This window comes from Tamandua tetradactyla, chromosome 11, assembly GCF_023851605.1.
Source record: "Tamandua tetradactyla isolate mTamTet1 chromosome 11, mTamTet1.pri, whole genome shotgun sequence".
Lineage (NCBI taxonomy): Eukaryota > Metazoa > Chordata > Mammalia > Pilosa > Myrmecophagidae > Tamandua > Tamandua tetradactyla.
The window spans coordinates 12793306-12812304 of record NC_135337.1 but is presented as its reverse complement, the minus strand read 5'-3'; the positions used below and the strand labels follow the sequence as shown (position 1 = coordinate 12812304).

Below are 18999 nucleotides of genomic sequence, written 5' to 3'. Positions count from 1 at the left end.
AGAAACCTCTTCCATCCCTCCACTCCCTCTGCACAGACGTACAATAAGTCATGGTCTCCACAGGTTCCATTTATGTACATCTGCAAATTCCATCTTATTTCAAATGCACCAAGGGAGTCAGCTATTTAAAGAAATACTATAGAAGATCCTTTGGTAAAGACAGGAATCACTCACTGATTTTTTTTTAAATGTATTTTGGATTTTCATCTCTCCAGGAGGAAGGAAAAGGTTGAGGGTGGCAGACAAGTTTATATCTTTTCACAGCCTGCAGCACTGGGCCCTGCATCCTCCTGCATGGCTCAGCAGGTCTAAATCTTTTCTTCTAAATTCAATAAACATGTATTTGAGAACTTCTGTGTACCAGGCCCTGTATGCTAAAGGTGAGCGTGACCCAGCGGCTGTGGCCCTCAGAGTCCCTGACAAATGGCCACGGGCCCGTTGACCATCCTTTTGCTCTCCTCCCCTCCTTTCTCCTTTAATGGATGAAGGATGCTCTGTTCCCAAAATGCCCCTCGGTCTTCCCTAAAGTTAAGCTCCTGCGATGAGCCCGCCTGCAGCAATGTGACGTCACTATGCATGAGCCAATGGCTGCCCGTGTGGGCGGGGCACTTGGTCTCCAAGGGCCCCCAACCCCCTATTAATAGGGGGGAAGCCAACTTCTCCCGCAGGGCCCTTCCACCCTCAGAACAGCCCCCAGAGCATGGGGCCCTCCTGATCCACTCCCGGCCCCAATGCTCCTCACGGTCAAGCTGCTCCTGGGCCGGAGATGCCGCCTGAAGGTGTCGGGGAAGGAGAGCGTCGCCAAGTTGAAGAAACTGGTGTCCGAGCAGCTGCAGGTGCCCGAGGAGCGGCAGCACTTGCTCTTCCGCGGCCGGCGCCTGGCCGATGACAAGCACCTCTCTGACTACAGCATCGGGCCCAATGCCTCCATCAACGTCATCGTGCGGCCCCTGGAGAAGACGGCCCCGGGGGAGGTCCACCCGGCCCCGCGCCCGCCCCAGCCCCAGCCCCGGACCCTGTGGCACCAGCTGGGCCAGGTCCTGGGCCGCCACTTCGGGCCGCAGGACGCCCAGGCGGTGCTGCGGATGCTGCGGCAGGAGCACGAGGCGCGGCTGCGCAGGTGGAGCCTGGAGGACCTGGAGCGGCTGGCGCGGAAACACCTGCCGGAGGAGAAGCGAGGGAAGCCCTGGGAGAGGGAGCCCGTGGCCCTGGGCTCCGAGGCCACGGGACATGAAGGAGGAGAAAGAGGCTGATCAATAAACTGGCCCTCCCTACGCATTTGCTCAGATTCTCCCAGCCTGGTCCTTACCGCTCCCTGGTGACTTTCTCCATGAGTTTCTGCTAAAGGAGACACTTGTCACCCATTTTTTTTTTTGAAGGTTCGAAGAAGCCAGAGGTTTTCTGGATACGCTTGTCCCCTCTTGGGCCTGAGTTTCCTCCCCCTAGAAAGGACTCTGACCACCCTGTGGGCAGCCCAAGGGGACTGTCAAGGCTGCATCCCTCCCGAGCTGGGCAGCTTTGCCTGAGCACACCCAGCAACCGCCTGGGCACGAGTCTCTCATGGGTCTAGACCAGCCCCCTTTCTCCTTTGAAACAGAGAGAGAATGGGAGTTCCTTTTCCCTACCCCCAGGCCCTGCCCCCAGCCTCCCCCACCCCCATCAGCCAAGAGAAGAGAAATGATGGGGGGCTGCTCCGTGCCCTGGGGGAGACTTTCCTATCGTTTGCTGCTTGAGGTCCCACGGCTTAAGGGACAGGGACTGCAGAGGTAGAAGTGGGAGGGGAGCAGCTCCTGAGTGCCAGGCCCAGAGCTAGGGAGACAGACACGGACCAGGAATGGCAGGAAATTGAGGCTCAGACACAAAAAGAGGCCACCGCGGCCAGGACGAAGAGAGCCATGCCCCACCCGCCCAGGCCTGATAATCAGTGATGCCACTGAGCACCCATGACTTGCCCAGTATTGTACAAGGCTCCCCAGGGGAGACAAAAAAACGCTATCTGTTGGGATCCTTGCCCTCAAAGAGGTGTCCTGCCTGGATGGAGAGAGAAGGCACAAATGTGAAAGGTAAAGTAATATTAAACTGAAAGACAGCCTGCATGTGTAAATGTGCAAGTGGCAGCCACAGCCTCTCAGGGCTCTGGGCTCAGCATGGAGGGGTCAGCCCCTGCAGGCTGGGGGGAGGGGGGAAGCCAAAGCCCCCTTCTCTATTCTTGGGTGTGAAGGGGGTGGCCCTTGCCTAGAACTGAGTGGTCTGCATGCTCTGTGTATAAGGAGGGGCTGGAGGTCCTCACTGAGAGCCCTGATTCCCACCACCACCCCCACGCCGAAGCCTGCTAGGTACCCCAGTAGTCATGGTTCTGGGCGAGGGGAATGGAGGGAGGGGGTGGGAAGAGTGATTTAAAAGCCAGGAGCAGGGCCTCTTCCTTGGGGAGCAGAGTCCAGTCCAAGCTCCTGCCAAGGTGACCTTGGGTAGGTCACGTCACCTGTTTGACGCGGATGGTTATAATGAGAGCCACTTACCTCGCAAGAGGGTTGCGTGCGAAGACCACATGCTTGGGAGGGATGAATTCCAGGGCCAGGGCCAGCGGCAGAGGCAGAGATGGACCCCAGAGACTGTGTCTCTGGCTCTCTGAGCCACCAAAGAACCAGAGACTCCCTCCTTCCAACTCATGGCCCGTCTCCTTTACTGATGCCCCATCCCCCGTCCCATATGGCGTCTCCGAGGTCATGTGGACTCAGCACAAGGTGGCCAGCACTCACAGGGTGGGGAGGGGGGAAGCCCGAGCCCACACCTTGGTCTCCCTCAGGTCTGGTCTCTCATTCTCAGCAGGAGAGGCCTCTGACAGCTCTGCGAGGTGTTTGTGATGCGGCTATGTCCTGTGCCGAGGGGGCGAGCCTATTATTTTTACATTAGGGGAACTAATAGCCCATTTACCAGGAAATCTGTGAGCGATAAAAATAGGTGGGCCGTTTTATTCCTTGTGCTGGAAGAAGCTGGCATGGAGGACGGAGGAAGCGTTGGCTTTCTCTCTAGTTGGTGGAAGTGTCAGGGGTGACTGAGACCAGGCCAGTGGATCTGTCCGTGGCATCTGTCCCCATCGCTGCAGGGGTGGTTTGCCGCCTTTCCACGTCCCTGGTCGTGCCCCCCACTGCTGACTGCCACCTTTCCCAAGGGCCCTTCTGCCCTTGCCCCTCCCTACAAAAGCTGAGCACAGGAGAGGATACACGCTCGCTTGGCACTTAGCGAGGCCTTGGGTCTGTTTTGTAACTTCTCCCAGGGACAGTTTCACTCAATGCTGTGTTTCTCATTGCGGCGTGGCAGCCTCTGTCTCCTGATGGATGAATTTACAGGTACCGGGGAACAGCAGCGGGGGGGTATATTGAGATGCTGGGGGCAAGAGCAGCCCGAATAACTCTAGCGATGGATTCGAATCCTAACCTGTGTGAGAATCTCTAGCTCTTGTGCTGCCTGCAGCAGAGACCCTTCACCATACCCAGTTTCACCTTATTTCAAACTTAACCCTGTGCCAGGCGACGAGCTGAAGGTTTCCTGTGTCCTTCTCTGCTGTCACCACTAGAGGGATGGTGGGAGTCGGGGGTTGGGGGAGGCTGTCCCAACTGCAGCCTTGGGCAGAGCTCTTCCCCGTCATTGCCCACAGCGCCTCTCTCTACCATGAAAGGCCACCCACGTCCCTGCAGGTGACAGCTGTGCTGCAGTAGGAGGCCTCCTAGGACGGCCACCCGGCTTTGAGCTCCGATCTCTGAGAAAATCTGGTTTCACTTCTTAGTTCCTTCCTGCTTCACCTGCAAGACAACACCCCTGGGTCACCCCATCTTTGGCAAAATAGTCTTCCTGATGGAAATAGACACAGCCCTCTACTACCTGTGTTAGTTATTTATCATCCTTTTATTCTTTGATCAGTACACATCTGTGGTCTTCCTACCATGTGCCAGGCTTTGTGCTCCAGATTTAGGCTAGAAGTTGAGAGTCCTGTTTCCGGAGAAGCCAGTTTAAAGAGAAGCGCGCCCCCTGCCTTGTGGCATGCTGCAGCAAAGGGGTAACAGGAAGCCCCTTACCTCCCGCCGCTGCCTCTTTTGATGTGCTTGGTCAGTAGCTACAACGCTTTTACTCCTAATCCTGAATGGCTTGTCAGGATTCAAATTTTTGCAGCTATTCAAGGAGGAGGCTTACAATGTTCCAGACCTCCAGAGACCCTGGATCCCTGATTTTAGAAGAGAGCCCCAAGAACCCCCCTTCCATTTCCCCAGCCTACCCCCAACTCCCTTCCCTCTCTCCCTGCAACCCCCCACCCCTCCCCTCCTCTTTGTTTAGGATTAAGTGAGAGTTTAGTTATCATATAAACCCGCCAGCTGTTTGACCTGCAGAAGAGGGGCGTGTGGTGGCCTCAGACAGAAGGAAGTGGAAGGCAAGCTTGTGCTTCCCCAGACAGCGACATACAAGTTCCTCTTGAGATGTACACTAGGCAGGACAAGAGGGTTCTGGGTACCTGCATGTGTCCGTGGTGGCTCGACAGGGGCAGAGGGGTGGGATGGAATTTCAGCTTCAATTTCCCAATCTTGAACTTAACTCGAACGCAACTTTGCTTCTGCAAAATGAAACAACAGTCTGTGAAAAATGCAGTAAGCTCTACTGGACTCAGTTATAAAACGGTTGAAATGTTCATACTTTGGGGGTGCCCTGTTAGTGGAAGAATCCTGCAAATGGAAGCCCGGCATCCCTCAATCTAGGTCTTCAGATCAGTACTCATAAGGCAAAAATGCCCTGAGTGAAAGGGAGTGGTCAGGTTGATCCTCTAACGCAGCATAATCTGATAGTGAGATCCTGGGCTGGGAGGCCTGCACCAGGTGTAGGCCTGGCTCCCAGCCTCTGCCCTACCATGGCCTGGCCTTGGGCAAGTCATTTCCTATCTCTCAGCCAGAGACCCCTCATTTGCAAAATAGAAAAAGAAGGGGCTGGACTTCCAACCCAAAAGTTCTGTGATAACATGAAGTCACAGATACGAGATGCCTGTGCCTGAGGCTGGGACGAAGCAGCAGGGACCAGCCCTCACACAGAGCACTGGGCATGAGCAACACAGCCAGGATGGACATCTGTTGACAGTGCTGAAATGGCCAGGATGGATTGCTACAAAATAGCATGTACATTATGAATTTGTTTTTAAAGGAAATATGAAGCTTGAAATCATACAAGACAACACCATAGAGATTGTTTGGAGATACATGCATAGGAAAGCATAGAATGTTTGGTGGGAAGGGAAAGGCAGTCAAGGAGAGGTTCATAGGAGCTTTAACTTATTGTAAAGTTTATTGTGTCAGATAGTGGATATGTGGGTATTATTTTACTGCTGTGAAACGAATTATAGCACATTTAATAGTTAAAATAATTAGTGGCTTAAAACAACACACCTTTATCTCACAGTTTGAATGGCATCACTTAGAGAGTCATCTGCTTAGGGTCTCAAAAAGCTGCAGTCAAGATGGTTGGCAGGCTGTGCTCTCATCTGGAGGCTGGACTGGGGAAGGAGAAGCTTCTAAGCCCACTCAGGTGGTTGTCGGCAGGATTCATTTCCTTGTGGGTGAGGACTGATGGGTCCAGCTTTATTGTGCAGTTAGAGGCTGCCCTCAGGTACCCTACTTGCCCACAGTCCCCTGCCGCATGGGCTCTTCCAACACTGCCACTTGCTTCATCAAGCCTGCTGGAAGAGTCTCTCGAATGAGTCTGCTAACAAGACGAAGTCATAGACACGTAATCATGGATGTGGCACTGTATCACCTTTGGCATATTCTTTTGGTTAGAAGCAAGTCACAGGCCCCGACCACATGCAAAGGGAAGGGATTATGCAAGGATGGAATCACAGAGGCCACCTTGGAGTCTGTCTACCACTGTGGATGTTCCTTACATCATAGTTTTCATATATATGAAATCGTTGATAGAGGCTGCATTCAGCCCAGGAGCTGTCAGAGCTCAGGTGAGAGGGTGATTCTGCCCAGCTGAGTCTCAGGGAGGCTTCCTGGAGGAGGTAGCATCTGAGCTGGTGAAGGGTGGGCAGGGGGGTTGTTGGGGGACACCAGAGGAACTTTTTTTGACATCCAGGGGTCCATATGTCACACTTGGAGAACTACCACCTGGCTCAGCACACTCAGCATATGACCTTGCCCACCCAGAGACGTATGCACATACAGACATGCGCACCTCTCAGACCCACAGGGTGGGGTCTACAGGAGTGGAACCAGGTTTGCAGAAGGGAGCTCCAGGCTCTGTGCCGCTTACAGTGCCAGGAGGGGTCCAGACCTTGCCTTTCTGTGCCAAGTCTGCTGGAGCCCAGCCGACCCAGCAAAGCTTGACCCAGTGTGCCAGTTTGAATCTATTATGTACCCCAGAAAAAACATGTTTTAATCCTGATCCAATCTTGTGGGGCCAAACTTATTGTTTTAGGGTGGAAACTTTGATTGGATTGTTGTGGGTGTGGCCTTTTGATTAGCTGGAGAAATGACTCCACCCATACAAGGAGGCTCTTGATTATTGTACTCGAGTGCTTTAAAAGGGGAAGAAAATTTGGAGAAAGCTCAGATGCAGATGCTTGGAGAGCAGAAGTGACACAGCCTACAGAGCCAACACAAGACCCAGACGTTTGGAGATGCAGGGCCCAGCAGACATTGCCATGTGTCTTCCCATGAAATGCTAAGCAAGCCAGAACCTGGAGAGAGACGAGAGAAGCCAAGAGATGAAACCCAGCCCTGGAGAAGCCAAGTGAGGAACCCCCACAGGAAACAAAGGCTGAAAGCAACAGAGCCCAGGAGCAACAGGCCAGCAGATATCAGCCAGGTGCCTTCCCAGCTGACAGAGGTGTTCTGGACGGCATCAGCCTTTCTTGAGTGAAGGTAATCTCTTATTCCTTTAATCTGGACATTTTCGTGGCCTTAGAACTGTAAACTTGCAATGCAGTAAATACCCTTTTTAAAAGCCATTCCATTTCTGGTATATTGCATTCTGGCAGCATTAACAAACCAAAACACCAGACAGCCCAGCTAGAAGATCCCACACAGCAAATGCTAGAACAGAAAGTCAGACTTGGTGGAGCCAAGCCCTGCCGGCACTGCTGTCCCAGGAATAGCTAAACTGCAGGAAGACGTGGTCAGGACCAACTTTAATATTTTCAGTGATAAGTCCTGGGGCCAGGATGGGAGCGTTCATGAGGTCATGTGGGGAGGTCTCCAGGCATATGTAGATGACCAGGGGCACACACATTTGTACATTGGATCCTACCTGCCTGCCCAGGTACATCAGCCCACATTTGTCTGAGGGCAGAGAACGTGTGATGGTTTATGTGTCAGCCTGGCCAGGCTATGGTGTCAGTAGTTCCGTCACAGTGAGCCTAGAGGTTGTGGTGGAGCTATTTTGCACGTACGATCAGTCAACTTTTAAGTTGACTTTCAGTAAAGGGGATTACCCTCGATAAAGTGGGTGGGCCTTATCCAACCAGGTGAAGGCTTTAAGCACAAAAACCTGAGGTTTCCAAGAGAAGAAGAAATTCTGCTTTAAGACTACCACATCGGTTCTTGCCTGAGTTTCCAGGCTGCCAGCCTGCCCTGCAGCTCACAAACCTTGCGCCTCCCGCAATCATGAGGGCTAATTCTTTAAAACGAATTTATTTCCGCACACACATACATTCTGTTGGTTGTTTCTCTGGAGAACCCTGGCTAATGTGGCCTCCCTTCTTTGCATTTCTACTCCCCAAGGTGGAATGTCTCCATTCTACTCCCTGCCTTAAGCCTGGCTCACTCCCTCTGCACCCTGAAGCCTCGCAGCAGGGGTGTGACTCGAGGCAGCCTGGCCTGGGTTGGGGTCCTGCTGCCGAGACAACTGTCACTCACGGAGGTGGCCAAGATGGCAGCGGCTGCAAAGCCGAGAGCCGTCATCCTCCGGGGCAGATGGTTCTCCCCGCTGGCCGCCTCGTCCTACTCAGGCCCTCTGGGGTCACTTTTCTCTTCTCCTTGTCCCTTCTGCTTTCTCCTTTAAACTCTTCTCTACCCTTTCCTTCCTGTTCTCTCTGACCATGTTTGAGGCTGATCTGGCTGCACTGAATGGACATCAGAGTGCTTCCTTTCAGCTCTTTCTCTCTCTGATCCTCATGTCTCTTTCCACCCAAATCCTGCCCTCCCCTTTCCTCCCGTTCCTTTCAGTCGTCAGTAGTCACCCTCCTATTAAACAACAACATGAATAACAGCTTTTCTCCTTGTCCTCCTGTGGACCCTCTTTCTCTTTTATTTACCCAGATTCGCCCAGCGGGCAGGCATGGACAGGGATCTGGCACCCTCCACTCCACATGCCCACACTTACAATGCTAATTCACAGGCACAAATTGCCAGCCCAGTGCATGAGAACAATGAAAAAATGGCCTCATCGCATGCATGCAGCTGTTTGCTGATAGAGACCCCAAAACAGACATTGTACACAGGCAGAGAAAGGGCACAGACACCTGCACAGACAGGGTTGCCGCAAACAGCCCTGCCTGCAGATGAGCACACTGGCAGGGAGGTGGGAGTGCCCAGACATGGACAGAGCAGCATCGACCTCACTGCTTCGGGAGAGTCTGAGCAAGCTGCCTCTCACAGCTGCAGCAGCCAGCAGTTTGGGGTGCAGGGTCCCTGCACTTCCTACCCTGGTTTTGCCTGGGCTGGCCCAGCGCAGGCTCGGGGCACTCTCATTCTCTTACTCCAGCTCCAGGGGTCCCTCCAGGCTCCGCCCCAGGGAGTTGCTTGGCTTTGCTGGGTTCCAGGGATGTAAATCTGCCTCTGGAAGTGACTGTAACCTGAGGAGCTGAGCCTGCAGGAAGCCCTAGCTCCCAGGACAGTCCCACCTACCTGCCTCTCATCTCCCTCCAACAGCGCTCCCATCACGGTGATTTAAGGGTGCCGGGTCAGCCTTTAGCGGCTCCCTCTGTCCTCGTAGAGGGTGATAAATCTGAGCTAAGTACTGTCGGCTGGCTGGCTGTAAACCCATCACAGCTGACTGCAGTGGGGCCAGGTCTGCCCCACCGAGTCTGCCTTGTCAGTCAGCCGCCCTTGGAGAAGTCCCAGGGCACCCGAGCCTAGGACATTATTTATGGGCCTCAGACTCCAGGATCAAAGCCATGTCCATCAGTAAGGGCAAGGTGGTGGCTGGTGCCTCCACCTCCTACTGGCCTCCTCTCATCCAGACAACCTCAGGCCACTGCTGCTACTTAAACTTGAATGATAATGCATTGGAGGAAGCCTCGGTGCCTCCAGGGTCCCCTTGCACCCCCTTCCCCTTTATTTCCATGACCAACTCCAAGTGCATCTCCCCTCCTCATCCCCAACTAGAACAGGGACTCTGGAGGGGCTTTGGTGACAGAGTTGCAAAGAGAGTGTCAGTTGGGTTGCTGTCTTTCCTGACCCACTGTCACCTCATCCCTCCAGCACAGCCTGGCTAAAGGATTTTGTCTAAATAGCCCTAGAGCTGACATCACTGTGCAGGGACCGAAGGGGGAGAGGCATGCTCTTCCTCGCAGTGTGAAGACTCTCTCTCCATCTCAGCCTCAGACACCCCTTTCTCTGCTGCAAATATGGGAGCTTGTGAGGAGAGGGTAGGAGAACAGTGTTAGACCTGGGATCTGAAAACTTCGGGATTGTCTTGGTTGATACTCCCTAACTGTGAGGCTTTGGGTTGGTTTCTCCGCCTCTCTGACTCTCAGTGTGGGGTAATTTAGAGTACCCAATGAAATGCATGCAAAAATGGTTTGTAAACACTAAAGTGCTATGCAGAATGAGGGCTTATGTTTTACCATTCTCTAGACACCCCCCAAAACATGTTCTTTCCATATGCAAAATACATTCATTCCATTACGATATCACAAAGCCTTAAACCATTTTAGTAACAATAGCTGACTTGGATGAGATTTTATACTGTTTCTGACTTTATATTGTTACTAAAATGGTTTATGTCTTTGTGATATTGTAATGGCTATTTTTGGAGGGGTGCATGGTCTGGGAATTGAGCCCAGGTCTCCCGCATGAACAGCGAGCATTCTACCACTGAACCACCCGTGCACCTGAATGAAATGATTGTATGTCACATATGGTCTAAAGCAAAATTCTTCTCTGGCTCTGGACCTGTAAAACTCAGAACAAGTTATCTGCTGCCAATATATAAAGAAGGAACAATCATGCTTTTCCGTAGGGAGAAATTGGAAGGAACACAGGGGTCACTGGACCCAAACAGTTCTGAAACCCTGCAGGGTCAAAGTCAGCTATTGTTACTAAAATAAGGCTTTGTGATATTGTAAGAGAATGAATGTATTTTGCATATGGAAAAAACATGTTTTGGGGGGAGTCTAGAGGGTGGTAAAATGGGAATATAAGAATAAGCCCTCATTCTGCATAGCATTTTAGTATTTACAAACTCGATTAGATTTCAAAGTCTGAGAGTCATTTATCCTCAGGGCTTTAGAAAGTAGTAGTCCCACCCTTTCCAAGGGCTTATACAGCAGAACTGTTCTTTCCAAATGCAACCTTGGGGGGCATGGGGGAGACCACCTTTTTCTCATCTCTACCCTCTCCAAACATCGGGGCAGCACCTGGGATCTTGGCCATCTCAGGGGCACACGCTCAGCCCCTCCAGAACAATTGGTGGCAGCTATGTTCCCCCAATCCCCAATCTCAGGCCTGGGGCACTGAAACTTCCGCCCTCTGCCTTCAGGGGAAACTCATCCTCTCCAAGGGCATGGGTGGGTCTGCTCTCCTGGTCTGAGGTTTCTTGGCTTCAGACCTTAGCTTCAGACCTCAGTTTACTATCTCAGCTCATGGGTTTTAAAATCTGCCTTCTATCCAAAACCAGTACTCAATTTTGCCAGATTATCTGCCGTTTTCAAACAAGGGTCATATTCCTTCCAGTTTGCAATGACGTATGCTTCTTTTCTGTCTAAAGCCTCATCAGAGGTATCTTTAGAGTCCACATTTCTACCAACAGCCCTTCAAAGTATTCTAGGCCTTCTCTGTCAACTGTATCACAATTCCTCCAGAATCTTCCCCTCATCCATTTAAAAAAACATTCCAACAAATACCAACGTTTAGTGTTTGCAAACTGCAGCAGCACCCTACTTCTCTGGTACCAAAATCTGTTTCAGTTTGTGTGCTGGTTTGAAAGGAAGTATGCCCCCTGAGAAAAGCCATGTTTTAATATAAATCCCATTTCATAAAGGTAGAATAATCTCTATTCAATACTGTATGTTTGAAACTGTAATCAGATCATCTCCCTGGATGATGTGATTTAGTCAAGAATGGTTGTTAAACTGGATTAGGGGACGACATGTCTCCACCCATTTGGGTGGGTCTTGATTGGTTTATTGGAGTCCTATAAAAGAGGAAATATTTTGGAGAATGAGAAATTCAGAGAGAGCAGAGCAACATAGCCATGAGAAGAAGCAGAGTCCACCAGCCAGTGACCTTTGGAGATGAAGAAGGAAAATGCCTCCCAGGGAGCTTCATGAAACCAGAAGCCAGGAGAGAAAACTAGCAGATGACGATGCCATGTTCACCATGTGCCCTTCCAGCTGAGAGAGAAGCCCTAACCATGTTCGCCACATACCTTCTCACTTGAGAGAGAAACCCTGAACTTCATCGGCCTTCTTGAATCAAGGTATCTTTCCCTGGATGCCTGTGACTGGACATTTCTATAGACTTGTTGTAATTGGGACATTTTCTTGGCCTTAGAACTGTAAACTTGCAACTCATTAAGTTTTCTATTTTAAAAGCTATTCTGTTTCTGGTATATTGCATTCCAGCAGCTAGCAAACCAGAACAGTTTGTTAAAGCTTTTGGAATGCAATATACCAGAAACGAAAGGGCTTTTAAAAAGGGAATTTATTAAGTTGCAAGTTTACAGTTCTAAGGCTGTGAAAATATCCAAATTAAGGCACCAACAAGAGGTTACCTTTACTTAAGAAAGACTGATGCTCTCCAGAACACCTCTGTCAGCTGGAAAGGCATATGGCAACATCTGCTAGCTTTCTCTCCTGGGTTTTCCTTTCATAAGGATCCCAAGGGGTGTTTTCCTTCTGCATCTCCAAAGGTCTCTGGCTGTGTGGGCTCTAATGCTCTTTCCAAAATGGTTCCCTCCTAAAGGACTCCAGTAAGCAACCCCACCTGGAAAGGGTGGAGACACTTCTCCATGGAAACCACCTAATCAAAAAGTACCACCCCTAACATCTCCATGAAGACAATTAAAAAGATCCCAACCAACAATAATAAATTAGGAATAAAGAATCTGAATATTTCTGGGGTATGCAACAGCTCCAAACCAACACCCCCCCTCTGTCCACATAGGTCTCTATTGCAGTCAACAGAAGCCATCCAGCCAGTTTCTATGTAAAGGGATTTATTGCAGGGAGATGGGTGGTTTACAGGATTCCTGAAAGGGTCAAGGAAGCAGGTTTGGACACTTAGCCAGAAGCACTGCAGCTAAGAGAAGCACCCGATGCACCGTGGGTGGCTGTGCCGAGAGCCCACTGCAGTCCGCCTGCTGCTCGGCATCCCAAAGTTAGAGACTTGTCCCAGGGGACCCCAAGGCCTCCGATACCACACCACAGAGCCACTCTCATGTGACTCAGCCCCTCTCAAGTCTCACGAGGGAGTATCTGATCGGGAGAAGGCAGTTTGAGCTGAAATCTTAGCTGACAGGGTGTCTTGGAAATGTAGATTTTTAGCTTTCCAAGAAGCTAGAAGGGGGTTGGATTGTGGGAATTTTATGGAACAAATATCCCCATTTCTTCAACAAATGAATTGCCAGGTAAAAGAAAGAGGGAGAAGGACTGAGAGGAATCAATAGATTAAAAGAAATGTAAACATATCAACCAATTCAGCCAAGGCTGAAGCATTTAAGCCCAGGACTTTGTGAGGGAGACGTTTTGCCCCAGATCCTGAACACGTAACCTCCACGCGGAGTTTACAAAGGCCTCTCACATGCATTTTTCCTTTTGAGCCTCCCAACCTTCAACAACCTTGAATGGCTGTGATTATCATCCCCATTTTACATTCAAGGAAATGGCTACTCAAAGAGGTACGTGACTTGCCCAAGGTCATCATGCTGGTTTGAAAGTATTACATAAGCCAGAAAAGCCATGTTTTCATTGAAATTTAATTTAATTAAGATTTAATTAAAACATGGAATCATGTTTTAATCTTGATTCCATCTTGTAGAGGCAACCATTTATTTAAATCCTGATTCAATACTCTAGGCTGAAATCTTTAGATTATCCCCATGAGTGCGTGACACGCCCAATCGTGGGTGTGAACTTTTAATTAAATGGAGATGTGACTCTACCCATTCCAGGTGGGTCTTGATTAGTTTACTGGAATCCTTTAAAACAGGAAACATTTGGGAGAAACCTCAGAAATGCCAGGAGCCCTCAGAAATGACAAGACTATAGAAACAACAGAGCCGACAGAGAGAGCAGTGACATGGATGTTCGGAGATACCTGGAGCCCAGCAGACATCGCCATGAGATGTCAGGCAAGCCAGAACCTGGAGAGAGCAAAGGGAAGCCAGGAGATGAAAGCCAGCCCCAGAGAAGCAAAGTGAGGAACCCCCACAGGAACAGAGGCTGAAAGCAATGGAACCCAGGAGCAAGGGACCAGCAGATGCCAGCCAGGTGCGTTCCCAGCTGACAGAGGTGCTCCTGACCCACAGACCTTCTTTGAATTAAGGTATCTTTTCCTGGATGCCTTAGTTTGGAAATTTTTATAGGCTTAGAACTGTAAACTTGTAACTTATTAAATTCCCCCTTTTAAAGGTCGTTCCAGTTCTGGCAGCTTGCAAAGTAATACACTCAGAGTGCTGGTGTCCAAATCCTTTCTCTCTTTCCCTACTCCTCACTCACGTGGATGGGATAACTTCTAGCAATTTTATTTTGTGCCTTGATCTTGCTTTTATAATCAATCATCCCTCCATCTGGAGAGTGCAGCCAGGCCTTTGTGCAACTTCGCCTTGCTCCAGGGTTTTGATCAAAGCCTAGACCTTGGGGAGGGAAGGCTGGGAGCCATCTGTGAGCTGGGCTGATGGTGGACATGCTACCTCAACCTTCTCTCTGTTTCCTCCTGTGGACAGGTGCTAATATTAATAGTATCTATCTCAGGGGCTTTTTGACAGACCTAAATGAGTTAAAGCAAGTGAAGTGCTTAGAATATAGTAAATGCTCACTATCTTGTATCATTTTTGCTATTGTTTGGGATGGTAGGGCCCAAAGCTGCAATTGTGAGGCACTGGGAGGACGACTTTCATACTTTCCTGGCTTTTGTTTTGTAAAATCCTAGGCTTATGGAGGAGGATTATGCTGGACTGTTTTGTAGGAGGAGGTGGTGGGCGGGAAGGTTGAGGTATAGCAGGCTGAGAGGGGAGGCTGGGGGAACCCCATGACAATTGGGACTGGTGCTGTACTCACAATGAGGCGCTTCAGGGGTGAGCTAGGACCTTAGGGCAAAGGCTGCAGGGTGCCCTGAGAAGGTTAACCCTCAACAGAAACAAACTGCCCCAAAGTAGCCCAGAAACGGGGACCAGCCAACCTTAGGGGCTGTGAGAATTGGTCAGTGTGCATATCCCTGTGGACATTGTGCCCAGAGACCCGCAGCCCCTTCCAAGAACGTGCCGGAATGTGAGAGCCTCCAGAGTCTTTACTTGCCTCTGCTGGATGGGTAGGCAAGGATGCGCCAGTAACAGCCAATTGAATTTCCATCTGGACTGATAGGATTGGAGACTTGGAGCAGATTAAAATTGATTTGCGGAAAGAAGTGTGACCTTCTTTTTACAACATATGTCGGCGAATAAAATCCTTCCTCGTGTTGCCTTATCTTGTTATCACCAAGAGTGGAAATCATCAACAAAACCACAATTAGGCAAAGATTGCCTTGACAACCTGCATTGCACAGTCAGCAAACAAAGCTCTTCTCCTCCCCACCTCCCCTTGTCAAACTCACTCCATCGTCAGGACGTGAATGAGTCAGGTAAATGCAGGTTCGTCCCAGGTTTGCTAGTTACTAGCAGTACCAGCTGTGAGTGAGGTTGGGCAAGCTCCCAGTAAAATGAGACAATTAAATTTTGTTTAAAGAGCTGCCACAAGGAATAAGTGAGACAATGGAATTCAGATGCTCTTTGTAAACTACAACTGTACAACGATATGAAGAATGGCTTCTGTGCCTTTATGCAGATTTAAGCCAAGGAGGCATGTGATGGCTTTGTGATGTGCCCGCTTGGCTAGTTAAATTACGCTCCCCAGAACTCTCTTTCTGGTATGCTTCTGGGTGACTCTCATGAGAGCTGGAGGATGGAAAGGAGGCAGCAGCCATTTGTAACGTGTACGCACCTTTCCCCATTTATTTAAGCAAACGCTAAGTGCTGCTGAAAAGGGATTTTGTGGATATAATTAAAATACCTAATCATTTGGCTTTAAGTTAGAGAGGGTAACCTGGGTGGCCTGCCTTAATCAGTTGTTGCTTTGAAGTGATACTTACCCCAGAAAGGTGTGTTCTTAAAGTTAATCCATTTCTGTGGGTGTGAACTCATTGTAAATAGGATCTTTTAACGAGGCTACTTCAATTAAGGTGTGACCCACCCCATTCAGTATGGGGCTTATTACCGGAGTGCTTCATAAAGGGAATGACTATACAGAGAGAAAACCACAGAAGGAAGAAGCTGAAGAGAAGGCAGAGACCAGCAGATGTGGCCAGGTCCCTTGCCATGTGGCACAGTAGCCCAGGATTTCTGGCAGCCAGTCTTTGGGCAAAAAAAGCATCCCATAATAATGTCTTGATTTGGACATCTTCTCGGCCTCAACTGTAAATTTCTAATAATTTTCTGCTGTTGGTTCAGACAACGGAATACTATGACATATCATGGTATCTGCTTTAAGCAGCCTAGGAAGTAAAAACAGCAGCCCCTTCAGTGAAGGCTCAGGCTTTCCCTGAGAGAGAGACTGGTCTGTGGCTAATACTTCAGCTGGTGCCTGGGGTCGCAGCCTGCCCAGGACCGTCCCTGCCTGACTGCCTGCTTAGCCAGCCCCCACAATCATGCAAGCCAATTCCTTATAATAAATCCATTTATCTCTTCCACAGGTTCTGCTTCTCGGTGGAAAGCTGACTGAGGCAGGGTGCTTCTCCTAAGCCACACACATGGCAGGAGGCCTTGGCGAACAAGGAGGGAGGTGCTGGTGGCCTTGGCTTGGTGGAAGAGACCCTCTTGGTACACAGGGAGGCAAGGCGAGCCCTGTCTCTGTCCACCACATCTAAGCACCTTTGTGGAGGCCAGATGGTAAACAAAGAGTCACATTAAGGCATCTAAACAGTGGATGAGACAGCATCATGATCCCCACTTTTCAGATAAGGAATTAAAGACTCAGAGAACTTGGTGACTTACCCCAGATCACTGGGCTGATAAGCGGCAGAAGCCGAGCTGCCTGGCTGCCTTTCTGACTGCTCAGGGTTATCTGTGCTGAGTGCCTCTCACAGGCCAGGCACTGCAGGGGGTGGGGATCTAATGGTAAGCAAGCACACCCTTTCCCAGTTTCTAGTCCAGGGATGCCTCTCCGAGGGATGTACGGCTGGACGAGAGTGAATGCCAGACCAGGAGGGAGTGGCGGTTTGGAGTTGGCTGTCCTTGCTGGTTCTGGTGTCCTTAAGCAATACTCATCCTGGCAACCTTTAGGAGAAGCCGCTGCAGTGGGAGCTGGCTGAGCCTGTAGGAAGCGTGTCATGCTCTCAGGGCACCAACAGGAACCCCTGCTGTTCCCATGGGTCCCCTGGGCCTTGTTAGGGGCTCCAGTAAGGGCACTGGAAATTGCTGTCCAGAGGGAGGTTGGAGGAGGGAGGTTGCAGGGGCCCGAGGCATTGCCTTCCCCTTCCCCCGCTGGCTGCCTCTCAGTGTCTAAGCGCCCCCACTCATCCAGCCCCCACTCATCCAGCCCCCGCAGCGGTGGGGAAACGATATAGACAGTTCCTCAGCAAGCTAGAGTGGTAGCTGTCTGCTTGGGTGTCATAGCACCTCGGAAAATGTAAAATCGACAAGAGCACAATTCGTGATCTGGGTGGTAAATTGCATAGTTTTCTTGGGAGTAAATTTTTTTTTTCATGAGAAATTGATTTTTATTATTATAGAAGGAATATGCGTTTGTTGCAAACATTTCAAACTGTGCAGAAAGGTGTAAATGGAAAGCAAAATTATCCCAACCCCTCCTTATTACCCCTAGAACTTAATCCTTCCAGAAAGTTCTTGGGCATGGGTTAACATCTGTATACATATGAATTTTTTTTATTTTAAAACTGAAAATGTATTTTACACCCTGTTCTGCAATTTTCTCTTAATTTCACTTAATAGTATATGTTAGCTATCCTTTCATATATGCACATATAGCTATACCTACCTCAATTTTTTAACAATTATATCAAAATATATTTAATTATAGGAGTATTTTCATTTATTACTATTTATTTTTTATTTGTGAAAAATACCAAAAAGCAATAAATTTCAAATTAGTTATAGAACAGATTTCAGAGTTTGGTATGGGTTATAGTTCCACAATTTTAGATTTTCCTTTTAGCTGCTCCAAGACACTGTAGACTAAAATAAATAACAGTGTAATGGTTCAGCAATCATACTCATTTGTTAAATCCTAATTTATCTGTTATAATTCCACCTTCTCCTTTATCTTTCTCCCACTCTTTAGGAGTATTTGGGCTCTGCCCATTCTAACTTTTGCATGTTGGAAAGGGCTGTTGATAATATGGGGGAGGGGGAGGGAACTAACTGATGTTCTGGAGAGACTGGTCCTTCTGGGTTTCAGGACTTACCTGGTCTAGGAACCCATCTGGAGGTTGTAGGTTTCTGGAAAGTAATCACAGTGCATGGAAACTTCGTAGAATCTCAGATGAAGCCCTAGGTGTTCTTTAGGGTTGGCGGGATGGTTTTAGTTGGGGTTCGGCAAACCACAGACTTTTTTTTTTTAACTTTTCTTTGTTAATCTATTCTGGCTGTTTACACAAATCAGTGACTGACTCTTGCCTTTTCCTATGATATGTGTAGATCAGTCTCTTCCTTATTGACTTAATACTTATTGTTCGGGGGCCTGTGTGCCAGGTAAACCCCCTCCCAAGGGGAGGGCTACGACCGGCTGAAGTGCTTGCTGAGGGCAAAGGGCCTGGGGTGTGGGAGGAGGTCATCATGAAACCAGCTGTTATCAGGTGACCAGTTGCAGAAATGAAGACTGTATTTCTTCTTTCAGATGCATGTTGGTGTGTGTATGCATATACATATATATATAATTTCCATTAAGCTAATTTTTTTTGTTTTCTTTCCCTCTCTCATTCCTTTCTCATCTAACATAAGATGTGTTCATGGTAGTTAACTTTTTATCTCAAAATTGAAGTCATAGGATTTTAAAGGGGAGTGTGAATCAGCTAGAAGAATAATGACCATCAAATACAACTCCTACCCCCACTGACTTACACTCTGGTGGGGGAGAGAAATAATAAACAGATAAGTAACATATATAGATCTCAGTTCGTGATAAATGATAAGGACAAAAATAAAGCTGAGAAGAGGGGTAGGGAGTGTGTGAGTGTGTGTTCACGCATGGATGTGTGCGATTTCAAAAATGGTGGTTAGGGAAGGCCTCCCTACAAGAGGGCATTGAGCAGTAACCTGAAGGAAGTGAGCTGTGAGGTTATCTGGGTGACAGCAGGTGCAAAGGCCCTGAGGTGGTAGTGTGCAAGGAGGCCTGCTGCGGCTGGACCAGGAAACAGGGGTCAGAGTTCAGTAAGAGATGGTTTTGGAGATAATGGGGGCCAGATAACATAGGGCTTTGTGGGTCGTGCTGAGGACTTTGACTTGGGGAGATGGGGAGCTGGAGACGTGACAAGCTCTGACTTGGGTTTCCGTACAATGTCTCGGCTGCCCCAAGGCTTGACCCCACAC

General features: G+C 49.3%; 1 protein-coding gene and 2 long non-coding RNA genes across 3 annotated transcripts; 2 read left to right on the top strand and 1 right to left on the bottom strand.

Annotated features, from left to right (window-relative positions):
* The first annotated feature begins 595 nt into the window (after window positions 1-595).
* Window positions 596-1278, top strand: UBL4B (ubiquitin like 4B). Its single transcript, XM_077119975.1, has one exon. It carries the CDS (start codon window positions 732-734, stop codon window positions 1251-1253), a length of 522 nt encoding a protein of 173 aa, XP_076976090.1. The 5' UTR covers window positions 596-731; the 3' UTR covers window positions 1254-1278.
* Window positions 1279-2779: 1501 nt separating this feature from the next.
* On the top strand, window positions 2780-16438 carry LOC143649888 (uncharacterized). Its single transcript, XR_013159220.1, has 2 exons — window positions 2780-3350; window positions 16146-16438. It is a non-coding gene; the product is annotated as an uncharacterized LOC143649888 (long non-coding RNA).
* LOC143649396 (uncharacterized) lies at window positions 3645-4763 on the bottom strand. Its single transcript, XR_013158970.1, has 3 exons — window positions 4687-4763; window positions 4508-4606; window positions 3645-3803 (listed from the first exon to the last, which is right to left on the bottom strand). It is a non-coding gene; the product is annotated as an uncharacterized LOC143649396 (long non-coding RNA).
* Window positions 16439-18999: the final 2561 nt, after the last annotated feature.

Bases quoted from the DNA above. Each gene is read 5' to 3' on its own strand.
- UBL4B (XM_077119975.1), top strand. From the start codon at position 732: ATGCTCCTCACGGTCAAGCTGCTCCTGGGCCGGAGATGCCGCCTGAAG.